The 21,188-nt window shown below is 44.1% G+C and overlaps 1 protein-coding gene across 1 annotated transcript in view; it reads left to right on the forward strand.

The window, feature by feature from the left end:
- The window catches only part of qars1 (glutaminyl-tRNA synthetase 1), a 75,551-nt gene that overhangs the window by 48,563 nt on the left and 5,800 nt on the right, over positions 1-21,188 (forward strand). The window contains exons 16-21 of the mRNA XM_043708648.1: positions 2,143-2,280; positions 12,150-12,237; positions 15,464-15,607; positions 16,187-16,291; positions 16,574-16,666; positions 20,909-21,036. Of these exons, the coding sequence (XP_043564583.1) occupies positions 2,143-2,280; positions 12,150-12,237; positions 15,464-15,607; positions 16,187-16,291; positions 16,574-16,666; positions 20,909-21,036 (696 nt within the window). The remainder of the gene's footprint in view (positions 1-2,142; positions 2,281-12,149; positions 12,238-15,463; positions 15,608-16,186; positions 16,292-16,573; positions 16,667-20,908; positions 21,037-21,188) is intronic.

Raw genomic sequence — 21,188 nt, forward strand, 5'->3', positions numbered from 1 at the left:
GTGGATGACACCTTTGTCATCACTAAATGAAACAAATTAGAGGAAACGTTCAAGACCATCAATAATATCCTTACTGGCATAAAGTTCACCAAAGAGGAGGAAAACAACAACAAACTGCCATTCCTAGATGTCACAGTAGAGCGAACAGCCAATGGGGAACTTCAAACCAGCGTCTACAGGAAAACAACACACATGGACCAAATATTGAAATACAGAAGCAATCATCTCAACATCCAGAAAAGAAGCTGCATCGGAACATTATTTCAACGAGCCACCACACATTGCAGCACAGAGGAAAATCACCTATACCATGTATTCAAAAAGAATAGGTACCCAGTGACACAGTCCGCCGATATCTCAGCCACAAACCCAAACAAGCAGACAAAACCCATCCAGGAACCTTCGCCACTCTCCCCTACATCAAAAACATCTCAAATGACTGTCAGACTACTCAGACCCCTTGGCATCATGGCAGCCCACCAACACACTAAAACAATAGCTAATGAACTTGAAAGACCCTATACAGACAATTAGCAAAACTAATGTCATTTACAAAATACTGTGCAAGAACTGTAACAAACAATACATTGGACAAACAGGCAGAAAACTAGCCACCAGGATACATAAACACCAACTAGCCACAAAATGACATGACCCTCTCTCACTAGTATCCTCACATACGGATGAGGAAGGACACCACTTCGACTGGGACAACACATCCATCCTAGGACAAGCCAAACAGAGACCCACACAAGAATTCCTAGAAGCTTGGCATTCCAACTGGAACTCTATCAACAAACACATCAAATTAGACTCCCATCTACCACCCCCTGAGAAAAAAAACCGGAAATGACATCACCGACCTAAATAACCTAAAAATAAATAGAAAGTAGGAATCATCAGCAGTGCTTTGCCCATAGGCCCAGTGAAGATGTTACCTAGTAGGGTGACAAAATGTCTGGAAATGAACCTTCCAGCTCAACAAGCAAACCTACATCCACTGAATCTATTCATGTCAGCCCAGGCTTAGATGTTCTCCAAGTCTTGTTGCATTTGAACAAATGTCAAATAACTTTTGTGCTACACAAATGCCAGGCAACGATCATCTCCAATGACAGATGATCTCACCACTGCCCCTTGACATTCAACGGTCTTACCATCACTGAATCCCCCACTGTCAACACCCTGAGGTTACCATTGACCAGAAACCCAACTGGACTAGCCATATGAATACTGTGGCTACAAAATCTGTTTAGAGGATAGGAAAACTGGCAACTGACTCATTTCCTGACTTTCCAGAGCTTGTCCACCATCTACAAGGCACAAGTCAGGGTGTGATGGAGTATTCTTCACTTGGCTGATGGGTGCAGCTCCAAGAGCAGTCAAGTAGCCTGACACCATCCAGGGTAAAGCAACCCACTTGATTGGCACCACCTCCATAAGCATCCATTCCTTCCTCCACCCACCCTCCGTAACAGCACTGTCTACCATCTACAGTATGCACTGCAGAAATTCACCAAAGATCTTCAGACAGCACTTTAATGTTGAACACAAGGACAGTAGATATGTGGGAACACAACCCCTGCAAGTTTCCCTCCAAGCCACTCACCATTCTGGCATGGAAATAGTGTCACTGTCACTGGGTCAAAAAATCCTGGAATTCCCTTCGTTATGGCATTGTGGATCAATCCACAGCACGTGGACTCCAGAAAGCAGCTCACCACCACCTTCTCGAGGGCAACTAGGGACAGGCAATAAATGCTGCCCAGTCAGCAATACTCACATCCCATGTTAATGTTGTCATACAGCTTGGATTCAAAGTCATTGTACTGTTTAATCCACTGCAATGAATGTCCACAGTTTTTAGATAGGAGCAATTAATCAGACAACATCTCATTCCTCGCAATCAAGGAAGAGTTGTGCGGCAAGGGCCAGGCTTTTAAAATTGTTCAGAAAGGACTTTTTAAAGTAACATTTGCTGTTGTATTCAAAATTGTCTGATCAGGATAGCATTGGTTTGATGCCTTCTCAGTTCTGAAGGAACTGGTCCCTTGTACAGTGAACTGATATCCTAATAGGGAAGGGAAATTGTGTGGGAGACTGTGTTTGAGGTGCTGACTTTACCCAATGTGTTCTCTGCAGACGGTCTTCCTACTACTGGCTGTGTAATGCTCTGGACCTGTACTGTCCTGTACAGTGGGAATACGGACGGTTGAATCTGCACTATACAGTCGTATCAAAAAGAAAGATTATCAAGCTGGTAGAGACTGGTATCGTAAGGTAACAGATTGTATTTATCCTATTCGATTTGTGGTTGAGAATGTAACACCGAAACATTGTACTGGGCACTGGCTGCAATTCGAATTGCAGGGAGTGGTGCTTTTTCCCATTCATGTGCGCATTGTTGTTTGGGCCAGCATTTATCGCCGGTCCCTAATTGCCCAGAGAGCAGTTAAGAATCAACCACATTGCTGTGGGTGTGGAGGCTTATGTAGGTCAAACCGGGTAAGTACAGCAGAGTTCCTTCCTTCAGGGACATTAGTCAATCAGACTTTTCCTTTTTTTTCCCAAAAAATAAGATCTCTAGATTAATTAGAGTCAGAGATGTACAGCATGGAAACAGACCCTTCGGTCCAACCTGTCCATGCAGACTAGATACCCCAAGCCGATCTTGTCCCACCTGCCAGCACCCAGCCCATATCCCTCCAAACCCTTCCTATTCATATACCCATCCAAATGCCTCTTAAATGTTGCAATTGTACCAACCTCCACCACTTCCTGTGGCAGCTCATTCCATACACGTACCACCCTCTGTGTGAAAGTGTTGCCCCTTTGGTGTCTTTTATATCTTTCCCCTCTCACCCTACACCTATGCCCTCTATTTCTGGACTCCCTGACCCCAGGGGAAAGACTTTGCCTGTTTACCCTATCCATGCCACTCATAATTTTGTAAACCTCTATAAGGTCACCCCTCAGCCTCCAACGCTCCAGGTAAAACAGCCCCAGCCTGTTCAGCTTCTCCCTATAGCTCAAATCCTCCAACCCTAGCAACGTCCTTGTAAATCTTTTCTGAACCTTTTCAAGTTTCACAACATCTTTCCAATAGGAAGGAGATCAGAATTTCACACAATATTCCAACAGTGGCCTAACCAATGTCCTGTACAGTCGCAGCATGACCTCCCAACTCCTGTACTCAATACTCTGACCAATAAAGGAAAGCGTACCAAATGCCGCCTTCACTATCCTATCTACCTGCGACTCGACTTTCAAGGAGCTATGAACCTTCACTCCAAGGTCTCTTTGTTCAGCAACACTCCCTAGGACCTTGCCATTAAAGTGTATAGGTCCTGCTAAGATTTGCTTTCCCAAAATGCAGCACCTCGCATTAGTGATAATACCACTTTAGTCACTGTAGATTTAAGTCGCAGATAAAGATATGGTAACATAGTGTTAATATGATCACAGTGAAAGTTGTGATGAGACGAGTACTGTGGTAAGATTACAAGACAAATCCAGACCCACGGATTAATGTGACATCAGTTTAAATCCCAAGACATCACTGCAGGAGTTCCTTGGGTTAGTGTCTGAAATCCAACCATCTTCTGATTCTATCAAGTGATATTTAATCAACAATAAATATTTACCAATGTTCAGTTTAGGATTTGCCAAGACTACTTCCTCCTGACGTCTTTACATACCACTCTGATAGTACTGAGAATCCTTGAATACTGTTGGAAAAAGATGCATTTTATTGATGTGTTTTGCATTGCATTTATCAGGAAAGTATTCTGCATATTGTTTTCCCTTCACTCCAGTAATTCTGACTTTGTCTTGTAATACTTTTGTCATCTACTGAAGCAGTTGCAAATTTGCAGCAGCTGTTAGTCTGTTGTTTTCACAAAATATGTGTTAGACTGGGTGAATTGCAGAAAAATCTTCTCCTGTTTCCTCATTTGCTAAGAGACTGATCCTATAGAGAACCAATCTTCACTTAGTTGACTTGTTTTAATTTGTGATGTATAGCCAGATTCTGTTGAAGATTGAGTGGTCTTGAAGTAGTTGGATAGTTCCTGTAAATAGCTGTCTTCTTCCCACAATGAAGTGAAGGTGAAGCAGACAACATGTTCAATCACTTGATCCATCAAGTACTTGTTCAGTTGGCTCATGGTCACAATAACCACACTTTGTATCATCATCTCCCTCTTCTTCATCCAAGCTGTCAGTGACTTGTTGCTGAATGGTGATCATTCTCTCTGTTGCAAGATATCAACTAGAAGACTTTCCTCTTCTCCTGTTTCCCAGATAGGTGTCAGCACTTTCCCCAGATCTTTCCTATAGATGGTTTGGTATTCTGGACACACGCTCTTGAGCATATGGATTATAACTTTTAATTTGGGGGGATTTTCTGGCAGCTACAGTTTTCATAAGATCATTACATCTCATCTCTGACATGAAGCTGGTCTAAGAGTAGCTGGCACCAATTGACCAGTCCAATACTAATCTCACACATAATCTGGGTAGCTTTTGAATCCAGCCTGTTCAGAGGACACAACCACACACTGAGGGGTACATCATCGCCCAGTCATTTGGAGTGTCGAATAAATGTTCAGGGCATCTGGTAGCTCACTGGGTTCCTGCTGAGCAAGAAATCTCATGAAATGTGCAGTTGAAATTCTTGCCAATTTTCTTTTCATCATCTGAGAGTTGCAAGGAACCCTTTCCCTCGATACTTGGGAATGGGGTCTCTTTAATCGTCACCCGCAGGTTGCCTTCTATCTCCTGCTTGTTGTCATTGGAGGGAAATTCTTGGTCAAACACAAAGAATGCCTGAGCACCATATAGTTAAAAATCTCACAACACCAGGTTATAGTCCAACAGGTTTAATCGGAAACCCTAGCTTTCGGAGCGCTGCTTCTTCATCAGGTAGCTGCTAGTGCTTCCAATTAAACCTATTGGACTAAAACCTGGCATTGTGTGATTTTTAACTTTGTCCTCCCCAGTCCAACACAGGCATCTGCAAATTCTGAGCACCATATAACACAGCAGTGATGACATGAGTCACTGAGCATTGACCGAAGACAGAAGGATAGGCAATATTCTTCGGCCCCAACTGACTCTCAGAACAGTAAAGCACAGTGCAAGTTCTTCAGCCCACAATGTTGTGCCGACCTTTCATCCTACTCTAAGATCAAACTCCCCTACATTTCCTTCATTGTATATCTTCCATGTGCCTATCCAAGAGTCGCTTAAATGTTCCTAATGTATCTGACTTTTTTTTTTGCAAGGTTTGTGAAGGTTTGTAGCTCAGTTTGAGGTTCAGGGTGTAGCTTTGTTCGCTGAGCTGTAGGTTTGATATCCAGACATTTCATTACCTGGCTCGGTAACATCATCAGTGGCGACTTCCAAGTGAAGCGAAGCAGTTGTCTCCTGCTTTCTATTTATATGTTTGTCCTGGATGGGGTTTGTGGTGATGTCATTTCCTGTTGGTTATCTGAGGGATTGATAGATGGTATCTAGATCTATGTGTTTGTTTATGGTGTTGTGGTTGGAGTGGCAGACCAAACACAGCCAGAAACCCTAACCACCTTACCATACATCAAAGAAGTTTCAGAAATGACAGCCAGACTACTAAGACCCCTCGGAATCCTAGTAGCACACAAACCCACTAACACTCTCAAACAAAAACTAACAAACTTAAAAGACCCAGTCCAACCCATGGACAAAACCAGTGTCATCTACAAAATTCCATGCAAGGACTGCCACAAACACTACGTAGGACAAACAGGAAGAAAGTTAGCCACCAGGATACACGAACACCAGCTAGCCACAAAAAGACACAACCCTCTCTCCCTCGTAGCCCTACACACGGATGAAAAAAACCACCAATTCGACTGGGACAACACATCTATCCTGGGACAGGCTAAGCAAAGACATGCCAGAGAATTCCTAGAGGCCTGGCACTCCAACCACAACGCCATAAACAAACATATAGATCTAGATACCATCTATCAACCCCTCAGAAAACAAACAGGAAATGACATCACCACAAACTCCAGGAACTCCATCCAGGACAAACGTATCAATAGAAAGCAGGAGACAACAGCTTCGCTTCACTTGGAGGTCGCCACTGATGATGTTACCTAACCAGGTAATGAAACGTCTGGATATCAAACCTACAGCTCAGCGAGCAAAGCTACACCCATATCTGACTCTACTACCACTTCTGACAGTGCATTCCACACACCCACCACTCTCTGTGTAAAGAACCTACCTCTGACATCGCCCCTTTTTCTAATCACCTTAAAATTAGGTCCCTTTGTGATAGCCATTTCCGTCATGGGGAAAATGTCTCTAGCTATCCACTCTTATCTATGCCTGTCATCATCTTGTATACCCCTATCAAATCACCTCTTATCCTCCTTCGCTCCAATGAGAAAAGCCCTAGCTCCCTCAACCTTTCTTGATAAGACATGCTCTCCAATGCAGGCAGCATCCTGGTAAATCTCCTCTGCACCCTCTCGAAAGCTTCCGCATCTTTCCTATAATGAGGTCACTAGAACTGAACACAATATTCCAAGTATGGTCTAACCAGGGTTTTATAGAGCTGTAGCAAAACCTTGCAGCTCTTAGACTCAATCCCCTTGCTAATGAAAGCCAACACACCATTCCCTTAACCCTATCAACTTGGTTGGCAATTTTGAGGGATCTAACGACATGGACCCCAAGATCCCTCTGTTCCTCCACACAGCCAAGAATCTTGCCTTTAACCCTGTAATCTGCATTCAAATTTGACCTTGCAAAGTGAATCACTTCACACTTTTCCAGGTTGAACTCCATCTGCTACTTCTCAGCCCAGTTCTGCATCCTTTCAATGTCCTGTTGCAACCTACATCAGCCCTCCACACTATCCACCAACCTTTGTGTCAGCAGCAAACTTACTAACCCACCCTTTCACTTCCTCATCCAAGTAATTGATAAAAGGCACAAAGAGCAGAGGGCCCAGAATTGATTCCTGCGGAACACCACTGGTCACCAAGCTCCGGGGTTAATACTTTCCATCTGCCACCACCTCTGTCTTCTAGCCAATTCTGTATACAGATTAGTGGTGCTGAAAAAACACAGCAGGGATGAAGGGCTTTTGCTCGAAACATCGATTTTCATGCTCCTCTGATGCTGCCTGACTTGCTGTGCTTTTCCAGGAGAAAGTGAGGTCTGCAGATGCTGGAGATCAGAGCTGAAAATGTGTTGCTGGAAAAGCGAAGCAGGTCAGGCAGCATCCAGGGAACAGGAGAATCGACGTTTCGGGCATAAGCCCTTCTTCAGGAATCCAGGGTTTTTCGAGGGCCACACTAATCTCGAGTCTAATCTCCAGCATCTGCAGTACCCACTTCTGCCCAATTCTGTACCCAGACAGCCAGATTTCTCTGTATCCCATGCCTCCTCACTTTTTGAATGAGCCCATCATGGGGAACCTTATCAAATGCCTTGCTAAAATCCATGTCCACCACATCCACTGCTCTACCTTCATCAATGTGTTTTGTCACATCCTCAAAGAATTCAATAAGGTTTGTGAGGCATGACCTGCCCCTCACAAAACTATGCTAACTATCTCTAATCAAGCAATGTTTTTCCAAGTAATCATAAATCGTGTCTCTCAAAATCCTGTCCAATAATTTGCCCACCACAGGCGTAAGACTGATCGGTGTGTAGTTCCCAGGTTATCCCTATTCCCTTTCTTGAACAAGGGAATAACATTTGCCACCCTCCAATCATCTGGCACTACCCCAGTGGATAGTGAAGATGCAAAGATCATCACCAAAGGTGCAGCAATCTCTTCCCTCGCTTCCTGTAGGAACCTTGGGTATATTCCATCTGGCTGAGGGGACTTATCCCACCTTATGTTTTTTCAAAATTTGCAGCAAATCCTCCACCTCAACATCGGCCTGTTCTAGACATCGGCCTGTTCTAGACATCGGCCTGTTCTAGACATCGGCCTGTTCTCTAGACATCGGCCTGTTCTAGACATCGGCCTGTTCTAGACATCGGCCTGTTCTGCACTGTCCTCCCAAACATCAAGCTCCTTCTCAGTGAATACTGATGCAAAGTATTCATTAATGACCTCCGCTACCACCTCCAACTCCAGGCACACGTTCCCTCCACTATCCCTGATCTGAGTCAAGATTAGTGATGCTGGGAAGGCATAGCAGGTCGGGCAGCATCGGAGGAGCAGGAAAATTGGCTGGTCATTCCTGCATGAGATCCCTGATCGGCCTGACCCTCCCTCTGGCCATCCTCCTGTTCCTTTCAAGTGTAGAATAACTTAAGAGTTTTCATTAATCCTACCTGCTAGGATTCATGGTCAGCTACTTAAAGTAGGTTGTTGCTCGGTAGTTCAGGGTGACTTGGGCTTAGTGCTTAATGACTTGCTGTCCCTCAGATATTTAGCAGAGCTGCCCCCCGCCCCCCGCCCCCCCCGTACCAGTTCCTCCAGAGTACTGGTCTTGAGCGAGGCTTCGACATTCAAGTGGCTCGCTTTCTCCTCAATGGAGTCTGAACAAATGATGTTGAAATTAGTGTTGGACATCAAGGTTCTTCAAGAGGTCATCCAAGTCCCATAAGGTGACTCCTACAATGACAAAATAGAGTCCGCGAGTCCGAGAGATGGTTAAAGAATAACAGACGGACTCCTGCACTGTCTGATGGACTGGACTGAGTGTCCCCTGAACTGCCTGAGGGGCAGCAATGAAAGAAGGTTGTATTTACAGAAGCAGAGCTCAGCCACCCCCACGTCCGGAGCTCAGCCACCCCCGCGTCCGGAGTTCAGCCACCCCCGCGTCCAGTCTCTCACTTACACAATGGGCGAGCAAAGTTAGAAATCACACAACTCCAGGTTATAGTCCAACAAGTTTATTTGGAAGCACTAGCTTTTGGAGCGCTGCTCCTTCATCAGATGACTAGTGAGCAGTGTAATCCATGTGCCTGAGCGGGAATCACATACACACCTCTGCTTTGTGTTTTTGTTTTTGACTCGCTCGCAGTCTTGCTCTCTCCTCCCTATCACTGTCTGTCTCTCTCCATAAGTGTACACACGCACCACCACCACGCCCCCACCCCTCTGGTAAATATTTCCTTTGTAAATATGTGGGATTTCAAGTTTCAACTACTTTACAACAGATTCAATGAAAAATGTTCCTCCCTCCACAGATGCTGCAAGACCTGCTGAGTTTCTGCACTATTTTCTGTGTCTGTTTCATACTTGCAGCATCTACAGTATTTTGCTTTGATTGAACAGGATCGGTGTATTATTTCTGGAAAGACAGTGTGTTGCTAGAGGACAGGTTCTGGACGGAGGATGCATATTGCTGGGACTTATAGTTCTGGGGAGGTTCTGATGTTCTTGCGATGGGGATGTGTAGCAGCTTTATAGAACCAAGAACAATGCCCTCACAGTTTGCTAGTATTATTGGAAATAATTTGAACTAAATTGGCAGCATGACAAGAAGTATACAGGGTATTGTATTTGGTGCAAAAAAAGTCACATGGCATTAGAACAAGAAAATTTTTAGTGTTCAGAGTGAGGTAATATTTTAAATGTATAAATAAGGTGTGTTAATCTGCTTTAAATGTGCAAAATATGGAAGATAATATTGGCGAGCTACAGGAACAGATAGACGTGAGTGCATGATGTGTTGATAGTTCACTTTTAGTTTAAAAAGATCAGGACAGATTACAAAATGTCACTATTCCATTTTCTTTGCAAACAAACTTATGCTTTGACTCTTAACACCAGCTCTTGTTAAATCTTTGTCCTGGCTCTTGGCTCCGATTAATTTTCATTCAATGAAGCAGCAGAAATTTTCAGCTCCCAGCTCTCTGCGATCTCAACTCCTATTGTTTTATACTCACTCTCTCGCACAGAGAGAGAGAGCGCGCCTCTCTCACTCTGTCTCGCATGCGCTGTCTCTCCTGACCATCCTCTCTTTTTGAGTGGCACGGTGGCTCACAGCACTAGAGACCCAAGTTTGATTCCAGCCTCTGGCAACTTTGTGTGGAGTTTTCACATTCTACCCGTGACTGAGTAGACTTGCCCCAGTGCTCTGGTTCCCTCCCACAGTTTGGCCATGTTAATTACCGTACTGTCTCAGGATGTGCAGCCTAAGTGAGTCAGCCACAGCGTTACAGGGATAGGCTGTGGGGGTGGGTCTGGGTGGGTTGCTCTTCAGAGGGTCGGTGTGGACTCGATGAACCGAATATAAAGCTTCCACACTTTAGGGATTCTGTCATTGTATTGCAAAATTAACTCGAGCTGTCAGTTCCTGATTTTAAAAAAAAATCCATTTCTGACACTCATTTGATTAGGTTTAGATTCCCTACAGTGTAGAAACAGGCCCTTCAGTCCAACAAGTCCACACCGACCCTCCGAAGAGTAACCCACCCGGTCCCATTTCCCTCTGATTGATACACCTAACACTACGGGCAATTTAGCATGGCCAATTCACCTGACCTGCACATCTTTGTACTGTGGGAGGAAACCAGAGCACCCAGAAGAAACCCACACAGACACTGGGACAATGTGCAAACTCCACATAGTCACCCAAGGCTGGAATTGAACCTGGGGCGCTGGCGCTGTGAGGCTGCAGTACTAACCACACCTTTAGAATCTTCTGTCTCGTTCCAAGTTCTAGCTTCTTAGAAATCTCTGGTTGGACATTAATTCCACTTTACTTCTCCACTCCCATTCCAACTCTCTGTGCCCATTCATTCAAATCTCTGGCCTCACTCTAATCTGCAGCTTCTCTCCAGATAGTCTCCCTCCAGCTATTCTCAATTAAAGAGAAAATCCATTAAATGTTCACCACTCACTTTGTGTTCCCCATCACAAGAATTTCAGATTTAGTTGTGTTGTAAAGCTGGTGTTTGTCTTGCTTGCTTTTATTGGTCAGAGTATTGAGTACAGGAATTGGGAGGTCATGTTGCAACTGAACAGGACATTGGTTAGGCCACTGTTGGAATATTGCGTGCAATTCTGGTCTCCTTCCTATCAGAAAGATGTTGTGAAACTTGAAAGGGTTCAGAAAAGATTTACAAGGATGTTGCCGGGGTTGGAGGATTTGAGCTATAAGGAGAGGCTGAACAGGCTGGAGCTGTTTTCCCTGGAGCGTTGGAGGATGAGGGGTGACCTTATAGAGGTTTACAAAATCATGAGGGGCATGGATAGGATAAATAGGCTTTCTCCACACTTTCTCCAGTGTGAGGGCGTCCAAAATAGATGGCATAGGTTTCAGGTGAGAGGGGAAAGATATAATTGGGATCGAAGGGGCAACCTCTTCACGTAGAGAGTGGAATGAGCTGCCAGAGGAAGTGGTGGAGGCTGGTATAATTACAGCATTTAAAAGGCATCTGGATGGGTACATGAATAGGAAGAGTTTGGAGGGATATGGGCCAAATGCTGGCAGGTGAGACTAAATCTGCCTAGGATCATAGAATCCTTACAGTGTGGAAACAGGCCATTTGGCCCAACAAGTCCACGTTGACCCTCTGAAGACTAACCCACCCAGACCCATTCCCCTACATTTACTCCTGACTAATGCACCTAACCTACACAACCTTGAACACTGGGCAGTTTAGCATGACCAATTCACCTAACCTGCCCATCTTTGGATTGTGAGAGGAAATTGGAGCACTTAGAGGAAACCCACTCAAATACGGGGAGAATGTGCAAACTCCACACAGACAGTTGCCCAAGGTTAGAATTGAACCCAGGTCCCTGGCGCTGTGAGACAGCAGTGCTAGCTACTGTGCCACTAGGATATCTGGTCGGCATGGATGAGTTGGACAGAAGGGTTTGTTTCTGTGCTGTGTATCTTGATGACTCTAAGTGTAGTGTGAAAAATTTGACAAAATATTTTTTTTCTTTCAACAATACATAGTGGCAAATGACAATTGCTTGTGTACCCACGCCACACAGAGCTGAAGCAGTTTAAAAAGGTGGCTCACCATCATATTGTCATATGGGACTGGACAATAAACTCAGGCCTAGTCAGCAACTCCCATCTGATAAATAAACCAAAAAACTATTGAGTAAAGGAGAAGCTGGAAGTGCTGCTGTCCCTTTACAGCTGTTCCTGTTTGTTTCTTGTCTCCTGCAGGGACTGGGATGATCCCCGATTGTTTACACTGACCGCACTGCGTAGGAGAGGCTTCCCTCCAGAGGCAATCAACAATTTCTGTGCGAAGGTGAGGTGTTCGATGTTATTAGATACCTGCCCTGCTTACCTGTTTACAACTTGAGTTACCACTGCTGTTTGAATGCACTGGAGGCTGCATGATCGAGAAACTCAGGCTGAGGAAAAGTGAGGAATGCAGATGTTGGAGAGTCAACGTCAAAGTGTGGTGCTGAAAAAGCACAGCAGACTGGCAGTATTCGATGAGCAGGTGAGTCAGTGGTTCGGGCATAAGCTCTTCATCAGGAATGTCATTCCTGGTGAAGGGCTTATGCCCGAAACGTTGACTGTCCTCCCCCATGGATGCTGCTTGATCTGCTGTGCTTTTCCAGTGCCACACTTTTCGACTCTAGCTCAGACTGCTGTCAGGCACAATTTGGAATTGCCATTGTCAGCAACAGTGGTAGGGTCTGTTCATTTTGCCTTGGGATATTCTTCTAATTGATTTCTAGCCCCCAGATTGAGGTGATTTGGCCTGAAGAAAATAGGAGCAGGTGTAGGCCATTCATCTGTTGAGCCCGCTGTACGATTTGCTATGATCAGGATTGATCCTCTTTCTTAATGGTGTCCCACACATTTTCTTTCCTAAATTTATTCAGTGACTTAACCTCCACAGCTTTCTGTTATAGAGCAGGTTCACCACTCTCTAAATAAAGAGACTGCTACTCATCTCAGGCCTAGCATGTGTCCTGAGACTGTGACCCCTTTTTCTGGTTCCCCAGACAGGGGAAGCATCATCTCTGCATCCAGTCTGTCCAGCCCTATGATACATTTCAGTGGGATCATTTTTCTAAACCCCAGGGAATGCAGGTCCAGTTGGCCATCATACATCAAATTTTCCATCACAGGAATCAGTCTGGTGAGGCCTAACTGCACTCCCTCTAATGACGACAAGTAAGTATATCTTTTCTTTGGTAAAGAGACCAAAACTGCACATAATACTCCAGGTGTAATCTCACTAAGGCCCTGTACAGCTACAACAAGACATTCTTGAATCTGTACTCGAATTCTATTACAATTAAGGCAATTTATCTTCCTAACTGCTTTCTGAGTTCTTGCTTTCAGTGACTGGTGTACAGGGATACCCAGGTCCCTTTGTACATCAACATTTCACAATTTATCAGCATTTAAATAATACTCTGCCGTTTGTGTTTTTCGTACCAAAGTGGACAATTCACATTTGGCCACGTTGTACTGTATCTGCCATGTGTTTTCTCACTCATTCAATTTGTCTGAAATCTCCTTGAAGGCTCATAATATCCACCTCTCCACACTCAATCCTGCCCAGTTTTGTGCCATCAGCAAACTTGGAAATGTTACATGTGAATCCCTCCTCTAAATCATTGATATATATTGTGAATAGCTGGGGCTCAGGTAATGATCCCCAGCTGCTCCCTTCCCCTCTAAAAATGACCCATTTATTCCTGTCTGCTATTCAAGTTTCAATCTTCCAGCTCAGCAAGCAAACCTACATCCAAATTTCAATCTGTGCCAATATATCACCAACAATCCCATGTGCTTTGGTACTACGCAGGAACCAATATGGGACTTAATCAAAAGCTTTCTAAGGATCCAAATGTACCACACCCACTAGTTTGCCTGTATTTATTCTCCTGGTTATGACCTTAAGAAGAAAAATCTCCAGTGGGTTTGTCATCATAAATCCTGTTGACTTTGTCTGATCCTATTTGTCACTTCTAAATGTCCTTTTTATCACACCCTTTATAATGGATTCCCTTGGCTAACTCATTTATCAGCCTCTGTTCACATTCTCTCCTTTTTTTTTAACACTGGGGTTACATTTCTATCCACCAATCTGCTGGAACTGTTCCAGTTTATAAAGATAAAAGTTTTAGAAGATAACGATAAGTACATCCACCATTTCTTCTTCGCACCCTGCAGTGGAGATTATCAGACCCTGGGCATTTAGCAACCTTCAATCCCAATAATTACTCAACTCTTTTCTTTTTTGAAAACAATACTAGTTTCTGTTAATATTGCCTTCTCTAATAGACGCTTGCTTCCCTAGCATTCCTGGAAGTTACCTCTGTTGCCTTTTATAAAAATAGAACTAAAGAAGTTGTTTATTTGCTATTTTCTTGTTCTACATTATCAATTCACCTGCTTTAGACTGTAAGGACCCTATATTTCTCTTCACTAATCTTTTTCTTTTTACATACTTGCAGAAGCTGTTACACTCTGCTTTTATGTACTTTGGAAGTTAAATCTCATTCTATTTCTCCCCTCTTAATCAATCTCCGGGTCCTCCTTTGCTGAATTCTAAACTTCTCCCAATCCTCAGGCTTGCTACTTTTCTCGCAACTTTCTAGGAATATTATTGCTCTTTTGATCTAATACTATCCCTAATTTGGTTTGTTAGATGTAGTTAGCCACTTTTCTTGTGGGTGCTTTAGCCCAAAGCGAATGTATAACTGATGCAATGCATTCATTCCTAAAGTATTAGTCATTGCCTATCCACTATCTACCTTTGTCTGTTGCAACTGTTTAACTATTGTGCTAGATTTAGAACCCAGGTTGGATTGGATTACTTCAGTTTCTTTTCCAGTAAAAAAATTTATCATGTTACAGTCACTTTTTCCCTAAAGGACTCTCACTTCAAAATTATTCATTGACTCTGTGCAATGAGAAAGGATTAATCTAGGAAAGTTTGCCCCTGAGTTGATTCCTTAACAGTTTGGTTAAAAATCCATCTTGTGTAACTTCAGGAATTCTTCCAACACTATTATTGTAACTGTGGTTTGCCCTGTCTATATGTAGTTAAAATCATGAATGATTACTTTTGCACTCTTATTGCATGCACCTCATATTTCCTACGTAGTTCCATCCCCAGTTTAGCTCAGTTCGCTGAATGGTTGTGTTGCAAAGCAGTGTGATGCCAATAGTGTGGGTTCAATCCCCACACCAGCAGGGGTTACCATGAAGGATTCTCCTTCTCAACCCCCCCCTCCCCCTGCCAGAAGTGTGGTGGCCCTTAGATTAAGTCAACACTAGTCGTCTCTCTATTAAGAGAGCAACCCTATGGTCTGGTAAGACTGTGGCGACTTGGCTATTGTTTGGCGAACTATCGACAATTCTTACTAATTTATTTTTACCTTATGTTTCTTCTTAGCTTCACCCAGACTGACTTACACTTCTATTGAATAAATGCAGGAGGTACTGGAGAAACTCAGCTGCTATGGTATGTCAGTTGATGGTTATTTTCCCTCTTTCTCCCACAGGTTGGGGTAACAGTTGCTCAGACAACAATGGAACCTCATCTGCTGGAGTCATGTGTACGAGATGTTCTAAATGAGACAGCACCTCGGGCAATGGCTATTCTTGAGCCACTGAAAGTGATTATTACAAACTTCCCATCCGACCAGGTAATATCTCTGTTACGTTGTTGGGCAGTCTGCTCCTGTTCCTCAGTACATGTTGCTCTTAAAATACAAACACCACCAACCCACTTCTTCTCCACGCCACACACCCCCTCCTCTGAAACCCAAGGGCATTCCAGTGATGCATTTTCAAGTTAGCATGTATTATCAGTAGTGTAGCAGTGTAGCGCTGCCTCCATGTTTTAGCATAGTTACGTGCCAAGAACCACATTGTAAGTGGACATTGTGTGATGTTTTTCAAACACTGCTGCTTTGCTTGCCAATTCTTCTGACTCCTCCATCCCCATGTGCCCAACCCATTAATGTCTCCCCACATAGCCATTCACCCAGCCACTCACCCTCTTCCCTAGTTGTCAACCTCCCAAGCCCTTTGTTCCCTTCTTTCTGAGACCCTGAGGATCCAGCCTTGACCACTCTGTACACCCAGTGTCTGTCTGTGTGCCTGTCTGCACGTGCCCATACTGATCGGAGCAGTAGGTATATGTGCATTGCTTCCTCAGGGCAGCAACTGTATGAGAATGTTGTGCTGCTTCTCCTCATGATACTGTCCTTTCTTTCCCTCAGCCACTGAAAATCTCTGTTCCAAACTTCCCAGCAGATGAAAATAAGGGATTCCACACGGTGCCGATCACTTCCACCATCTACATTGAGCAGTCTGATTTCCGGGAGGTAAGGCACTGCACTTGTGGGGTCTGTTTCTTGGTGCTGTGCTGACCCAAGCTCCGGGTTCAGCAAGTGATCGTGACTCGGAATCAGCTTTGGCTGTAACTGGGTGATTTGCTACGAGACTGCCTGGTCAGGCTGCAATTCTCCACGTGAGCACCATCCTTTCTGGTAATATGTTACATGGTGGCCTGGATCACTTGCAGTCCATGGGCTGAGATTCCTGTTCCTCTTAGGTGGTGTTTTCTGTATGCCACTAACATTGATCCACATTTGCTTTGTGTTCAGGCGTCAGAGAAGGGTTATAAGCGACTGACCCCTGAGCAATCAGTTGGACTGCGACATGCTGGCTTTGTCATCTCAGTGCAGAGAGTTATCAAGGTAAGTGTCTGTTGTCAGTGAGCACAGGTACAGCTGGGGACAGAAATCATGGGGCAGTGGTATGCCTGATCTTAACCATCTCTCCCCCTCACATCCAACTCTCCTGCCTCCTTAACCCTTGTCTGCATCCCTGACCCTTGCCTATACAGACCCTCACCCCAAACTTCTCTTGGTCCCCTCCACTCCAACCCCCCCACCCCCAACCAAAAAAATCAATCTTTAGGTGCTCAGGATTGGGAACGATAGTCACTGAGGATTTGAAATGTTTATGGAGATTTACCGAAGCTTTTTGGCTTTTCTACTCTGTGTCTCTTTTAACAAAGCTTTTTGATTGTATGATGCATCTTCCAACCGTGGCTTTGCAAACAATTACACACAACTGTATTGGTGTAAATAACATTCTGTTGATGCTTTTCATCTTGGACTCTTCAGGACGATTTGCAAGAATACCAATTTAGGGAGAAAGTCAACATTTGTACAGCATGAAGGAAGAGTGTTCCTTATTGATAATGGATTCTGATTGAAGGAGTTGTTGCCATGGAGAATGCACTGACCAATGCTTTGGATTAGATTAGATTAGATTAGATTCCCTACAGTGTGGAAACAGGCCCTTCGGCCCAACAAGTCCACACCGACCCTCCGAAGAGTAATCCACCCAGACCCATTTTCCCCTAATGCACCTAACACTACGAGCAATTTAGCATGGCCAATTCACCTAACCTGCACATCTTTGGACTGTGGGAGGAAACCGGAGCACCCGGAGGAAACCCACGTGGACACCCACGCAGACAGTCGCCCAAGGCTAGAATCAAACCTGGGACCCTGGTGCTGAGAGGCAGCAGCGGTAACCACTGAGCCACCGTGCTGCCCCCAATTTAAATGTTATTTATTTAAATGTTAAACCAGACAGGTTGACTTTAACTCTGAGCATTGCCCTGAGAAATGAGTCAGCAAAGTCCAGAAAAAAAACTCTTTTAGTTGCTGTTGAGTCTGTGTTCGTGCAGCGTGACAATTCCAATGGATACAAATTCGGACCTGTCATTCAGAAGGGCATGTAATTGATTGGTGTAATCATGCTTGTTAAGGATGACTGTTGCAGTCTGTTTGTTGTGTTTCTGCCAGGCACTTACATCGTGTGTGAAAATTGGACAAGTCATTTGGAATTCTAGAGTATGCGCACACTAGATCAGATAGGCAAACCTTCAGGGATTCATCATGTTCAATGGATGCGAGTGTGTGGTGAGATAGCTTGGAGTAGAGAAGTTCAAATTCAGCAAATAACTCTTTCCGTTTGATATAGGATGAAAGCAGACCAAAATTAAAACTGTGTGCAAAGGCAGACTCCATGCTCTGAGACAAAGTATGGTTAGAGAGATTTATGTGTTTAGTGGTATCCGTAATTACATTGCCAAACTACATCTGTCTAACTGAGTTTATAATGAGTGTTTTAAATGGGTACTGTTTACAATGTGATCATCTATTGAAGCAATTCAGTTAGATAAACGGATCATGTTTGAAATGGAATGGTCAAAGGAGCTCCCTTTCCTCAATGTCCTAACTGAGAAATTAGCTAGAGATTCTCTATTGTTGTCTATTAAAAACAGAACATTATTAGCCAGTATACATGCTGTGATACCAAGAGTTCCTTGCACATAATATTGGCCTTTTTAGCAACCTTTTCAGTAGAGCCCAGGCCATATGTTTACCATGAAAACGTGATGCTGAAATAGAGCACATCAAGGTTATCCTGCAGCATAATGGTTACCCTGATGACAGTTATTACTCACGGTATATCTCACAAACTCAGGAAAGATCCAAAGGTGGTTGCACTTGGTCCTGAAAAGTGTCCAGTCCACCTCAGATTACCTTGCAAGTGTAAGGTAACTCAGACGTGTGAACGATAGCTGTGTCACACTGCCGCAATATGCGAACTGAGTGGTGATTGTCACTAATAGGATGTGGCTGTCAAGGCAGAACAATGTTCTGTCTATCTCTGAAATCAGTAATGTAGAATATACGTTTTGTGCTGGTGTGATATCAGGAATGAAAGACTGACGGATCATATCAAAAACCATATCCCTTTGTTGTTTGCAGTAAGCAAAGTACCAATCCGCACATGCTTGCAAAACTCACAACAGTGTCAAACATTAGGTATGCTTCCACAATTGGGCAACACTTGTTGAATAAATCTGTGTGTGCAAAGACCTATGCTGACAATTTAGGATTGTCCGATTATTTCGCTTTCTGGTGCACTTACATATATTTGGCCCTCCTGACCAACCAGTCAACCTCTCTGGTTTAAATAAATCCTGGCAGTTAATTGTCAATCAGCACTAATGCGTGCATTCTCCAAGGAAAGCCCACCAGCAGTCAGAGTTCACATACTAACCAAGTGGCATTCTACTCACATACAATAAATGTTAGCTTTCCCCTTGAATTGCTATTCTTGCAAAATGTCCTGATGAGTGCCAGACGTCTTTCAGCAAAACTAAAAAATTAGATTTCAGGTTGACTGATAAAGATTTGCTTGTTTTAAATTGAAATGAGCCATGCTTACAAGGGCCCAGCACATTAAGGGAAAGCAAAGTACTGGAAATACTTAGTAGTCAAGGCAGCATCTGGAGAGAGAAAAACAAGATTAACATTTCAGCTCCAAAATCTAACAGGGTGACTGACACGTGTGTGTCGGTGTGTGACTTTTTTCTCTCTCTCTCTCTCTCTCTCTCTCGCTCTCTCTTTCTCTGCATAGTGCCACCAGACATGCTGAGCAGTTCCAACACTTCCTGTTTCTATTGAATGAAAATGACCTTTTTTGCCGCTTCTCTAAAGCAGTCAGACTTCTTGCAAGTCTCTTGTTGTCCCTTTTCAGCAAGAAGCCCTGAAGCAGCTGCCCAGGTTCAGCGTGTCTGTGTAAACATGGGTTTCCGGATTATTCCCAGTTTCCAGGTTCTCTCTCTCGCATGCTCTCTCCACACACTCATTCACTTGCCCTCTCTCACCTTTGCTCTTATTTTGAGAAGGTGGGAAGGGTTTGGTTTGGATCAATGAGAAACCCATCAGCCACAGAATACCATTGAGAGTAAATGAGAAGATGGAAATGATGGGTTGCATTGGCATAGCCCAGGACAACGCCATATGCAGCGTAGATGGTAGGGATCGAGAAGAACCTTCTAGGGTAGAGATGAGGCATGATACGAAGTTGTACTTTGCCTCACCTTGTGCTGTATCAACTTTAAACCAGACCTAATGGAATAGTCCAACATAAGGTCAAAAAAGGAAAGACCTGGAAATCTTATACATCCTATTCGGCCAATTACCACCCTTAGAGTCATTCGGCATGGAAACAGGCTTCAGAACAGTAGTCATTGGCTGGGTCACCTGTCAATTTGGATTAGATTAGATTACTTAGTGTGAAAACACGCCCTTCGGCCCAACAAGTCCTCACCGACCCTCCGAAGAGCAAACCACCCAGGCCCATTCCCCTACATTTACCCCTTCACCTAACACTACGGGTAATTTAGCATGGCCAATTCACCTGACCTGCACATTTTTGGACTGTGGGAGGAAACCGGAGCACCCGGAGGAAACCCACGCAGACACAGGGAGAATGTGCAAACTCCACACAGTCAGTCGCCTGAGGCAGGAATTGAACCCGGGTCTCTGGCGCTGTAAGGCAGCAGTGCTAACCACTGTGCCGCCCAATTGTCTGCTTTGACTGGCTGTTTTAGACACTGACTATTCCAATTGACAGACCACTCAACCAATGGGCTTCGGTCTTGGTGATGGACATTGTCTGCAGTCCGTTAGACTGGTCTAGGCATAGAACACAGAACAGTACAGCACTGACTGAAAGGAGTGTTATGTCCCTAGAAGCAACCAGCAGCGTGGGAAGTATAGTTTCTCAATCAGAAGCTAAGAATCTTCCTGCCTCTTAGTTCCCATGTAGTAGTCTGCTCCCTCCTCAGTGCGCTGTGCTTATCAGCTGTGTTTATGCTGTATCATCCATAGGCCTCATACACTGGCTCCCCTTGGCCTGTAGTGTCTGTTGTTTGGGACAGCAATAATGTGAGGTTTGGAGGTAGGCTGGTCCTCAGGTTGGTTATAAATTACAGAAAGCAGACAGTCTAACTTGTTTAACAGTTTTCATTCGACAAGACTGTCACAACCCCTCTGGGGAGATTCAAACTGGTGGGATCCAATCAACAGGAAAAGTTTCACTTAATTGTATTTTGCACTTAACAGAATAAGAATGGGAAAGTGGTTGAGTTGGAGGCAACTTGCATGAAATCGGAGACATCTGAGAAACCGAAGGCCTTTATTCACTGGGTGTCGAATCCTCTCATCTGTGAACTACGACTTTATGAGAGACTGTAAGTTGTATCTGAGGGAGTGTAAATTATTCTTGTATCTTACTTAGTCAAGTCTCCTTTGAATTGAATTCAGAAGCTTTCAGCATTTCTTTTTATAAAAGGTGCTCATTCTAGCTTCTGAACTAATGTTTTCTCTTTGCCTGTTGTAAAAT

Source organism: Chiloscyllium plagiosum, chromosome 18, assembly GCF_004010195.1.
Source record: "Chiloscyllium plagiosum isolate BGI_BamShark_2017 chromosome 18, ASM401019v2, whole genome shotgun sequence".
In the NCBI taxonomy this organism is placed as follows: Eukaryota; Metazoa; Chordata; class Chondrichthyes; order Orectolobiformes; family Hemiscylliidae; genus Chiloscyllium; species Chiloscyllium plagiosum.